The sequence below is a fragment of the Pelecanus crispus genome, chromosome 2 (genome assembly GCF_030463565.1).
Source record: "Pelecanus crispus isolate bPelCri1 chromosome 2, bPelCri1.pri, whole genome shotgun sequence".
NCBI lineage: Eukaryota > Metazoa > Chordata > Aves > Pelecaniformes > Pelecanidae > Pelecanus > Pelecanus crispus.
In genome coordinates, this window is record NC_134644.1 from 75,551,727 (window position 1) to 75,563,357 (window position 11,631).

The 11,631-nt window shown below is 45.0% G+C and overlaps 1 protein-coding gene across 1 annotated transcript; it reads left to right on the plus strand.

Moving 5' to 3' along the window:
* The first annotated feature begins 2,561 nt into the window (after window positions 1–2,561).
* RBM24 (RNA binding motif protein 24) lies at window positions 2,562–11,396 on the plus strand. The gene is made up of 4 exons (XM_075704921.1): window positions 2,562–2,746; window positions 3,387–3,510; window positions 4,602–4,656; window positions 11,018–11,396. The coding sequence occupies exons 1-4, from the start codon at window positions 2,579–2,581 to the stop codon at window positions 11,349–11,351; spliced, it is 681 nt and encodes a 226-aa protein (XP_075561036.1). The 5' UTR covers window positions 2,562–2,578; the 3' UTR covers window positions 11,352–11,396.
* The last annotated feature ends 235 nt before the right edge of the window (window positions 11,397–11,631 follow it).

The following is an 11,631-nucleotide window of genomic DNA, read 5'->3' on the forward strand; positions in this document are numbered from 1 at the left end:
CAGAAAAATCTAATGGGCAACAATTTGAAGACACATTTTCAGTTCTTGTAGGGTCTGTAGGCCTGTAGCATGAAGGTAGTGTTGTAGTGCAAGTTAGGTCTGTTGCTGGGGGGGGCTACCTTTCTTAGTTTAAGGCTACGTTTGGTTGGAGTTAGGTTTGTACCTTAGGAGAGAGGGACCAGAAAGGGCTTGTTCATTACAGGAACCTGTAAAGGCTGCAAAAATAGTAAGCAGATTAGGGACATCTGAGGGAAATAAGCTGTGGGGTTTTTTATTAAGAAATGCATCCTGGACCTCAAGTTAATGATGGTATTGTGATTGTGTTTGGATTTGTGACAGAAGGACTCAGACTAGAGCAAGGGCTGCCTGGTGAACCCTATCTAAATGCAAGAAGTTTGTCCTTTGTTGGGACATAGATGTGGAAAGTTAGGTTTTGTTTCTGCATCCTGAAAGAGCTGCTGTTGCTGATAGACCAAAAGGCTAGGTTTTGCGTTCGGGTCTGCCAAAGTCATCAATCTTCCACTTGAGCTGAAAGAGGAGAACTCCTAAATACACCTGCAATTAATTCTGGAATAGCCAAGTGTTGCTTTTCTGGCCTTATCGTTCCTGCAGATGCCACAAGACATGCAGGAGTGCTGGGCACAGCAAAGGGAAAGGAAATGTGTTGGGATGGGCTATGTTTAGTTTTAGGTGAAGTTCATCTTTCAGGTCCACAAGGGACTAAGTTAAATGTACTCCTAAGCAGTTTGTGTGCTGCAGCGCTCTACCTTTAGCTGGGCTAGTATTTAAGTTCAGGTCACTGGGCCAGAGTTTAAGGTTGTGATTAGCCCTTGGAACAGAAGTGGCTGGAGTGTCAGGTTTAACACAATGTTCCAGTCCAACATGAGAGCCATGCTGGGAGAAATTTTGGGGCAGAGTTAGCTGGCCTAACTGGATGCAGGCCAAGGTTAAGGGCTTGTCATAGCTTGAGCTGAAAAGCAGTGTTTATATCTGGATCCTGCTAGGGTTGCTAGGCTTCAACCTGAGTTAGTCCTAACATATTAAACCAAATGATTTAATCTGGAGAGTCTGAAGGATCAAGTAGGGTTTAGTGACAGCATGGCCTAGTATTGTACAGGCCATTAGAACCAGGACAATGACTGCTGAAAAAATCAAATGGGACCAAGGTCAGATATGGGGCAAGCAGGGCCTAAGTTTAGGGCTAAGTGTTGTTATTATGGTTAACGTTTGGTACCGGCGGGGCTGAAGAGCTATGTGAAAGTTCACCCTGCAACCCATGCGTTGCTGGTTTTTCTAAGGGAGAAAGGGCCTTCACAGGAAAAAGTCCAACAGACAGAGGAAGTAGGAGAAAGAGGAAAAAGAGACACCAGTACTTATCAAGATTTTGGGACCACAAGGGAATGGTTTAGAAGTCTATACACATGTGCACATCTGTTTTCCCCAATCTTTAACCTTGCTCCCATCCTTCCTGTGTCCCTGTGAGTCTCCCTTCCCCCCAACTCCCACAGTCCTCTGCCTCTCCATGTCACACAGACGTTCCTTTCTTTTTGTTCCTCTGCAACCTTCCCAGTCCCAGCACAGGGCAGAGGCAGCAAGAGAAGAGTAAAACAAGGGAAGCAGCTTTACCATTTTTTTTTTTCATCCTGTGTCCAAACCAATAACAAGAACCACAACCACCGTCGCCACCACCACCACAATAATTACGGAAGTGCTGCAGCACCGTAGCTTTGCTAGCCTGGGGAGAGAGGTGAGTGAGGGTGGCAGGGGTTTCACCGCAAGCCTTCGGGAAAGGGATCGAAACATTTGGGGACCGCCAGCTCCCATTGAGCCGGCTCTGCCCGCGGGCCCTCCGGCCGGCCGGGCAGCGGTGACCCCACAAGACCCTGCCTCCCGGCTCTTACAAATTTGCACAGGCCCGGGGCAAACCCGCCCCGGAGGGCACCGAGCCTCCCCGCGGGGCACTTCTGAAGCAGCCCCTTTGCCTGACGGCTCCAAGGGCCGGTTCCCGCCGCACGGCGGGGGGTGGGGGGGATCCAGCTGTTGCCAACAGCTGTGTGTCAGCCCCGGCTGGGCCGCGCCGAGCGCGGGGTCCGCCCCGCCGCCGTCCCCGCCCCTGCGAGGAGGAGGAGGAGGAGGGAGGAGGAACCGAGAGTGCCCGACCCGGTGGCTTTTAGGGGGGGAGGCCACTCAGTTGTTAGCGCCCGGGCCCTGCGCTCCTCTTCCAGCTGCTGCTTGTGCTCGTTTCCAGCGCTACGGCCGCCAGGCTGGCTGCTGCCCGGCCTCCCCTCCGCCTTTTGCCGGTACCTACCTCAAAACCTCCGGAGGCTGCGGGGCTCCGCTCTTGGAGGAGGAGGAAGCTGGGTTTGCAAAGGCAAAAGGGAATTGCATTGTAACTGGGTGGCGGGGGGGGGGGGAAGCGGGGGGGGAGGGCAGAGAGGAGAGGAAAAAAAAAAAAAAGAAGAAAAAAAAAAAAAAGCGGGGCTGACTCTGGAAGCGGGTCTCGCCGCCCAGGACCCGCACGCCCCGGCGGCCACGCGTGGGTGCAGAGCGCGGCGCGGCGCGCAGGGCCGGGCGGAAGATGCACACGACGCAGAAGGACACCACCTACACCAAGATCTTCGTCGGGGGCTTGCCCTACCACACCACCGACTCCAGCCTGCGCAAGTACTTCGAGGTCTTCGGCGACATCGAGGAGGCGGTGGTCATCACCGACCGGCAGACGGGCAAGTCCCGGGGATACGGCTTTGTAAGTGCCGGGGCGCCGGGCGGGCGGCGGGGGGCCGGGGCGGGGGGCAGGCGGACGGCTGCGTGGGCATCGCGGAGAAACTTCTGCGGGGGTCGCTGCGAGGAAGGAGCCGCGCAGCCCCGCGCTCGGGGCACGGGAGGGGGTGCCGGGCAGTTTGGCTATTTGCTTTTTCTCCTTTTTCTTTCTCTCCCCGCTGGTGAGTTTGGGGGGGGGGGGGGGGCGGGGAGCGGGGGTGGGGATGACTGAAAAAGGAGATTGAGGGGGGGAATTGCCTCATTTCTCGCAGCGCCGGCAGCGCGCCTGTTGCTCCCTGATAGGGCCGCGCCGGGGGTTATCTGCCGGCGGCGGAGCCCGGTCCGCGCCCTCCGCCCTGCCGCGGCCGCCGGGCCCCGCTCCCCGCTGCCGAGCCCCCGGGGCTCCCCGCTGCCGAGCCCCCGGGGCTCCCCGCTGCCGGCGCGGCCGCCGGGGTGCTCCGCTCCGCTGCGCTCCGCTGCGCTGAGCGGGCGGGGGTCGGGGGGGGGTGCCTGGGCCCCCCGGCTGTCCCCCAGCGCCGGCCGGGGAGCAGCTGGGTGGCTGCCGTGGGCGAGAGGCTGCTGCATCCCCGCCGAAAGGGCTCTAACGCGCGGCATCGCCTGTTAAGGTCACCATGGCTGACAGAGCTGCTGCCGAAAGGGCTTGCAAGGACCCCAACCCCATCATCGATGGCAGGAAAGCCAACGTGAACCTGGCCTACCTGGGTGCCAAGCCGCGGATAATGCAGCCAGGTGAGGAAGCGGCCCCGAACGGCTTTTCTCTCTGTCCCTCAGGTTCCCGAAGACGGTAAAACTTTAAAAAAGGCAGTGCTGTCCGGCACTTTCCTGAAGGACGCTCAGCGTTTGGGTGTGCTTTGGTTTTGATTTTTCAATGCGGCGCATAGTAACTTTCTGCCTAGTTTGTACGTGTGCCTTATTAAAGAAACGAAAGCAATCAGAGATAAAATATCTGCAGTTCCCCAGGAAGACTTCCACAGCTGAGACGCTTCACCGGTTATTCTTACTGCTGGGAATGCGGTGGCGCTGACCATTTACAGTATCGTTGCAGGGAAAGATTGGCCTAGGAATTAATCGCTTCCAATGTGTGCGGTCTTATTAATACAAACAGTATCTTAATGCAAACTCCTCAAACAGATGGGAGCTATTATGCAGACTTTAAAATGAAACGGCTTTTCCTAAGACCACATCTGAGCCAATCTGATGTCCTAGCCGCTTCCCAAACTGCTGCTTTGCAGCGAGGGAGACAGGAGCGCGGAGTGCGTGCACGTTTGTGCTCTAAAGGAGGCTGCTCTGAATGCCCATGTGCTTAGCCTGAGGAACGCTTGTGTGGGTAGTTAAGTGCCCACCAAGGAAAGAAGGGGTTTATGCTTGGCCAGATGTAGAACAAAAATGCAGTTAGGATTTGACCCCCATGCTAAGTCCTCATGAGTAGTGATGGCTCGAATTTAAGTCTGTCAAAAGTACACGAATACAGTGATGAACAGAAAGTACCGTATAATCTTTCAGAGGCTAAAGTTAGGGACCGGAATGGAACACAAAATAAAATGTGAATGAAAACCTTGTGCTTGTTGTTTAGAAAAAGTCATTCTTCTAAACATCTTGAGGAAAGTATGTGCTTTACTGTTCTATATGTGTGCATATATATATATATATGGATTGATATAATTTGCTTTTAATTTGTGGTTCTGCAGCCTTTCCGACATCATCACTGGAGGTTGTTAGTGAAGGCTGTTACTCCGCGTTTGTGTGCGTGTGTATATATAGCGTAAATAAGTGGCCAAAAGAACACCCATACAGAGAATGTGATGTGTTTTTGTTGGTAGGTTTTGCCTTTGGTGTCCAGCAGCTTCATCCAGCTCTCATACAGAGGCCTTTTGGGTAAGTCTGTTCAATGGCACCTCATATAGGGGAGGAAAAATCTTTTTTTTAAAAAAGGAAAGAAAAAGTATGATCCTTGATCTTGCAGTAGCAGCCTTATAAACTCACCAGCAGCGCTGAAGTTCTCAGACTCATAAATGTATACCCGTAAACGTGCTCACCTTGTCGGTCATGTTCTAAATGCCGCAGCTGAGTCAAGTTATGTGGGACATGTCCCTTCCACCTAAGCAGTCCAGTCCCGTATGACCCTATGGTAAAACGAGGAGGTATGACTTGATGCAAGATTGCTGTGCCCCATTTCTCTTTTTTCAGCTTGACTCAATGTTATTTATCTCTTTCTAATCTGACAGGGATCGTTTACAGTTAAGATAACTGATCAGAAGGATATGATGATAAGAGGTGGAATAGTTCTGTTTGGAATTAAACTCTGTAACCAGTAGACTCAAACACAAACAAGCTAAAATGGTGATTAACGATGCATGTATGTTTTTTTCATATAGTCAATAGACCTCCGTGTGCTTTTTTTTATTTATTTATTACAGTAATGAAGTGGTGTTGATAGCTAAACTGTGTGCTTTTATTTAATTGAAAGAGCTGTAGTGAAAGTTTTTTGGGGGGGTTCTTTTTAATTTTGTTTTTGTTGTTGAGGAGTGACTTTGCCATGGGGAGCAAAGGGACTTTTTTTTTCCTTGCTTTCAAGCTGTAGCCTGTGACTTTTTTAACCGTATTTTGTAGTGAGTGCTAAATCGTGTGACTTTTTGATTTTTAAGTAAATCAATGTGTTGCTTGCATGTTCGTAATTTTTTGGGGGGGGGTGTTCTTGGGAGGGGTGTGGAGCTCCTTATTAACAATGTGCGTCCATTTGGGCTTTCTAATTTGAGAATTTTTTTTTCTTCAATCTGTCTTTAATACATAGCTCATTTCTCCTTTACTTGAGTATACTATTCCTAAGTAGATCTAACTCTTGCTTCTTACAGGCTTATAATTAGGAGGTGAAGTCTGCTTTAAACTTTCCATACAGTGTCACTTCACTAATGCACACTGACTGAGAAACTCATTGCAGAATAATGCATTTTGCTAATTAATGAGTAAGCTAACAATAAAGTAGGGAAAATGTGTCACAAATGTATTTTGTTTATTTGACTAGAATAGCTTTAGACTATTGTACCTAGCTGTTATTAAGCAATGATAGCTTCTTGGTAGTTTGATTTGTAGAAACAGTAGGAAACAGTTCCTGTCCTCAAAACTGTAGGAGAAGTTTTCCTAGTACTTTTGAAAGAGAATGTTGATTCTTCTGAGACACATGGGGAGGTTGTGGAAAACTTTTTGTCATCTTTTTTTTCTTCTTATGATTATCCTTTACTGTATTTTGTTTGACTACTTTGAAGTGTGAGGAAACGACAGTGTATTTGCAGTGATCAGTTCATGATGCCTGTGGTAAGGTAGGCAGGAGGCGGAGCGCGTTGTCTCCAGAGCTGTTAAAGCACTTGTTGCAAAGAGGAACCAGTGCACTGGCCGAGTATTTGCTGAGCACAACAGAAAAGGAGAACCTGTGGCAATCCCTGGCTTGCAGGACTGTGCAAATGTAGGGCTCTTTCTTGCTTTCCTTACCCAGAGCCAACAACAGATCATGTAAATAGTGTTTAGGGCAGAGAAATTCTTCCAGCAGGCTGAATAGGGTTTTATTTCTAATGCAATGTACATAAATCTGAAGAAAAGGAATGTTGGTCGCAGGGTCATGTATATATGAAATTGGTTCATTTTTAATCCTTGGCTTTTGCCTTTCTTTTACTATGTGCAAACAAAGGAGATTACTAATCCTGCTTCCTCCGCCAAATTTCCAATGACTTGTATCTTTTCTAAAGCATGTAGTTCAGATTAAGAAGAACTGCATTCATTAGGATAAATGAACATCTTCATTCACTATTTTACTTGACAATGAGAGGGGTTGTTTCAGTGCTTACTTGAATCTGCTTTTATTGAAGAGTTCACTCTTGGAGGATGTTACACGGATTGCACTGAAATACATGGTCACCTTAAAGCCTTTCTTCCTCCTGTGCAGCTGCACTTTTTAAAAGTACACTTTACTAATATGCTATGTAAAATGGGTCGTAGTGGTGATTCACTACAATACTCTGCTAATCCATACACAAAAGCTCCCAATGTGTTGTGGGTTGTGTTTTTTTTTTTCCTACCAGAGCGCAAATTAGTGAGGTGCTGCCATATTCTGGTATGGTCAGCAGTGTTTTGATACGATTCTCCACCTATTAAACAAGAAAGAGAAAATAATTGGATTATGTTACATTACTTTTACTGAGAAGATGCAGAAGTACAATATTCTGAATTAAGTACAACATTATTGTGGTGGAGGGAGCCAGAAACTAGATTAGCTTCAATGCATGAAGCATTTAAAATGCTGGGAATTTTTCTTTATCCAGTGCTGCAGGATCAATTCATCCACCAAATAAGATTTCTCCCGGCTCTTTACATTCAGCATCTGTCTTACTGTTGGTGCGTTTCATAGAAAGCTGTTTGATCACAGGACTGGTTATCTATACAGCTCTGTTTTCAGGATTGTTTATTAAAATACTATCTCTGAATTCAATAGGAATTTATGGAGGGGGAAGATGACTTTGCCTGCTAAGATAGCTTTTCTCCTTTTGCTTATGTAATTTTTACTTTAGTATTGGTGGGAAAATATGGGGTTATACACAGGTATTGGTGTAGGATATGACTTGTTCTGTTGGAGAGATTTTTTTTCCCTTTATTTTCTGTCTAAAACTTGTACCTCAATCAAAATGAGAACATTTCCGCTATTTTTAGTAAGACCAGAATTAAATCCACAGTTATTAAGTTCATTATCAAATAGTTAGCTGGTAGTACCTGCTTGGTATTATTTTCCAAGAGTTAGGCAATTCTGCCTTTCTTAAGAGAGAAGGAAAAGCCCTCTCTTGAGTTTATGATCAAAAGACCTGTATGATACTAAACCACGGATAATCTGGAAAGAGGGAATGAAGCTGGAACAGTCGGAAGTTAACCTGCAGAATGCTAAATGTCCTCTTAATGGTATCAGGCAAAAATTTAAAAGGAAGCGTATTAAGGGTCTTGTATGTCTTGATGTTTACGTAACCTATGTCTGCTATAAGGAAAGCTGTGCATTGGTGAAAATCTACTCTTTAATTATGCTTACAAAACCAGGCAATGCCCCGCAAGAGCCAAAGCAAAACATTTCGTTCAAACTTAAATATCTACTTTCACAAGAATCCAATGTTGAGAGTCAATGATGTGCTACTACTGCTGAATTTCTATATGCGACAGCTTTATGCATTAGTCTAGAAAGTCCTTTCTTTCCTTTGAAACAATTATCTTTCACTTTATTATTGCTTGTAGGATTATTTTTGAGGTCTTAGTTAAACACAAACCTTCTGTTATAACAACAGTGAAGGTCTTAAGGCACATGGCAGGAGCGTATGTCATTCAATTTTTAATATCCCAAAGCTACAGTTGCTGCTAAAGTTAAATGTGGCTTCCCTTTTCCTTTATTGCAAAAGTGTAAAACAGTAAATATATGTTCCTAAATAAAAACTACTGCCAGGAAAGAAAGCTCAAACCATGTGTAATTCTCACCCTGTTACTCTCACAAGTAAACCAGCAGCTTTTATTTAAAATTAAGGATACTAAGGATATCCAGCGTAACTGGGAATTGCTTTTTCAGCTTTTGACCTGGCAGAGCATTAAAAGCAGTTGGGTTCTGAATGGCTGAGATCTACATGTGCTGGCCTCTGCAGTAGGTAGAAATTTACTTTGGCCATATAAAGCCATTTTACTTGACTCAAAACAGTTGTAGCATGACAGATGATCAAAAATAGCCCCACTGCAGCTTATGCTGTCAATCATCATGTGTGAAATGGCATGGTGGTGAGGAGCCTGCACAGGGTTTATGTTTATTGTAGGGTAAGATGTGGCAAACAGATAATGTTTCATAACTTCACCACCTGTTAGCTTCTTGGCTTAAATAAAACAAGTCACAAGAGTTTAAGTTGGAGCACATGTATCTTTCTGTCTTGTTCCAGGACATGGCCCAGTGTCCTAATGCCTTCAGAAAATCTTAGTAACATCAGTTCAAGTCAACACAGGGAGCTAGATAAGCTTGCTTACTGTCTCTTCTGTTAGAATTACTCCCTTTCATAAATGCTGTATGTAAAGATTCCTTTCTTGTGGTGTTAAATGGACTCTTAATGATGCAGAATAGGCTCTCGGTGACTTCAAATTTGGTTCTATACCTCTTTCTTTAGTACAAAAAAAACGTGGTGTTATATTTATTAGGATTGTACTTGATTGGTGACCAATAGAAAATGCTTGTTTATGCTCATCCATTTTGTATGGAGAGCTCAGGTAATGATGTGTATTTAAATGCACAGAGCCAGCTTAAGTATGCTTGAAATGCACTTCTGGCTAATCACTTCATAAATTAGGTGAGTGTTAAAAACCCAACTTACTGTTTTGTTTTATGTTTTCTTTCCTTTCCCAATCCCTATTTGTCACTCTTTTTTTTTTTTTTTTTCATTTCTCCCTTCACGCAGTAGGAAATGAATTTCATTGACATGTTGGGTTTTTATGATTGTAGTGTTCATGTCTTAAACATGGCAACTGAACATTTCTCTCTGCTAACATTCCTGTTCAATCAACTGAGCTCTTTTTTCATAAAAAGAAAACCAGGCTGTTCTAAAACCTGACTATCACTTATTTTAAACTATGTTTTGCTACAAATCTAGTTGACAGTGTCCCTTCTGATTGAAATGTTTCCTTGTTGACCACTTAAGTAAATCTTGAAGTTACTTTAAAACAGAAACAAACAAAAAAAAACCCCTTTCCATTGAATCTTGAGTTTGGAGAAAAGAGGACAGTTTTTACCGTTGCAATTTGCATGTGTGCTTACAGTGCACTAAAAGGTTGGTGCAGTCTTTACAGTTGTCTGTAAAGGTAAAGTTCAGTATGAAATAGTAGTAAATCTGCACAAGCAGTTTTTCATGCATTTATAAAGATTCATTGACTGGAAAGGAGTTGCATATAAGAAGGACTTCTCTATGGAAATCCAGATGCAAGACAGGGTTATGAATGTAAAATTAGAATTATATTGAGTAAATTATTTTTTCAAATCATATTATATGATAAAATACAACTATGAGATGAACTTGTATGTACACTTGTGTGCTAAGACAACAATATGACCAATTTTCAAAACTGAAGGGCTAAGTAAAGAAGCCAAGGAAGCAAGTTTTGTGACTTGGGGACAATGGGGAAGTGTGTGTACTGATCTGTTCAGAATGGTTATTTCTTAAGCTGTAAATTTGGGTTTTTTTGCTTTTGTTAAGCACCAGATCTATTTAGACTTAATCCTATGCCCACCTCCCAAAAAACTCTATGCTGTATGTCTTGCATAGAAATAAACAAGCTGGCACAAAACAGGACATCAGTGGCCTGATAATCAAACAGGTTTGACCCTTGTGTCCTTACGAACTTTTATAAAAGTGTGATGCACATGTACTTAGGAGTCACTGTTATGGATTTTAATAGCATCTATGTAGCTTCCCCTCAATGGCCTCTTGTGACGGAGTGAGCTGCACTATGGTTCGTTTGGAAAGTGTGATTCTTGCTGTGTTTACCACACTTGTGAACTTTATTTAAACTCCTTTGTCGCCTGTGTTGGTTTTTTTCTTATTTTTAATAAGGGTGACTGAGGTTGCAGAGAAATTAATGTGTGCTGAGTCTGCATAGCAACTTAAGTAGGGTTGCCACAATACACTCTCCCCCCGAATCCCTGAGAAGACTTTACATAAAGTCAGGGTTCAACCATTTTGTTGCCTTATTGGCTATTGTCAAACTCATTATAGTGATGCTGTCAAGCTGCTCAGTTACTAATAATAAAAGTATTGCAGGAAATAATTTTACTAAGACTCAAATAGTTAAGTGAGAAGCAGGGTAATAAAAATGACTTGCAGGTGATTTGAAAAACAAATACCGCAATTTTCCAGATGGAATAATCAAGCTTACTCCTGTAGAATTGTCCTAAAACTGACATCAGTAATCCCGGTCATTCTAAAGATTTTAATAGCATGAAACATAATATCCTTAAGCAACATTAAACACTCCTATTTAACTCAGCTATAACGCTGTGCTTTGGAGCGATGCATCTCTTCGGGCCAGTGAACTGGTAATTGGTCCATTGAGTCTGGTTATTGTGGCAACCCTATGCACATAACAACAACTAAATTGAGTTTGTTTTAGTTCGGAGTATGGATGTGACGCTTAGGCGCTGACTTGCGTGCCAACTCTAACTCCCTCTCCCATCTTTCAACAGGATACCTGCTCACTATGTCTATCCACAGGCTTTTGTGCAGCCCGGAGTGGTAATTCCCCACGTTCAGCCCGCAGCAGCCGCTGCTTCCACGACGCCCTACATCGATTACACCGGAGCCGCGTATGCCCAGTACTCGGCGGCCGCCGCCGCTGCCTACGAGCAGTACCCGTACGCCGCCTCGCCGGCTGCCGCTGCCGGGTACGTGGCGGCGGGGGGCTACGGCTATGCGGTGCAGCAGCCCATCACCGCAGCAGCGCCTGGGACGGCCGCTGCGGCTGCTGCCGCTTTTGGCCAGTACCAGCCCCAACAGCTGCAGACAGACCGTATGCAATAGCAGATGGACTCCTGAAGGAAGCTCTTTCTTCCTCTTCCTCTTTTCAGCCTTCCAGTATAAGTAGTTAATCAGAGACAATTGATGTTAACTAAGGAGCTTTAAGGAAAGCGATGCTATTGCGAAACTAAAGATTTTTATTCCACTGTCTTCATACAGTATGCACCCAAATCATGTTGTTAGAGGGGAGGGGTAGTGCGGCATGTCTAGTTTCAAGTATCAAGCCAGAAGAAAATGGGAAAAAAAAATACTGCACTGTCATGAAAGAGTGGCAGGCGTAGCA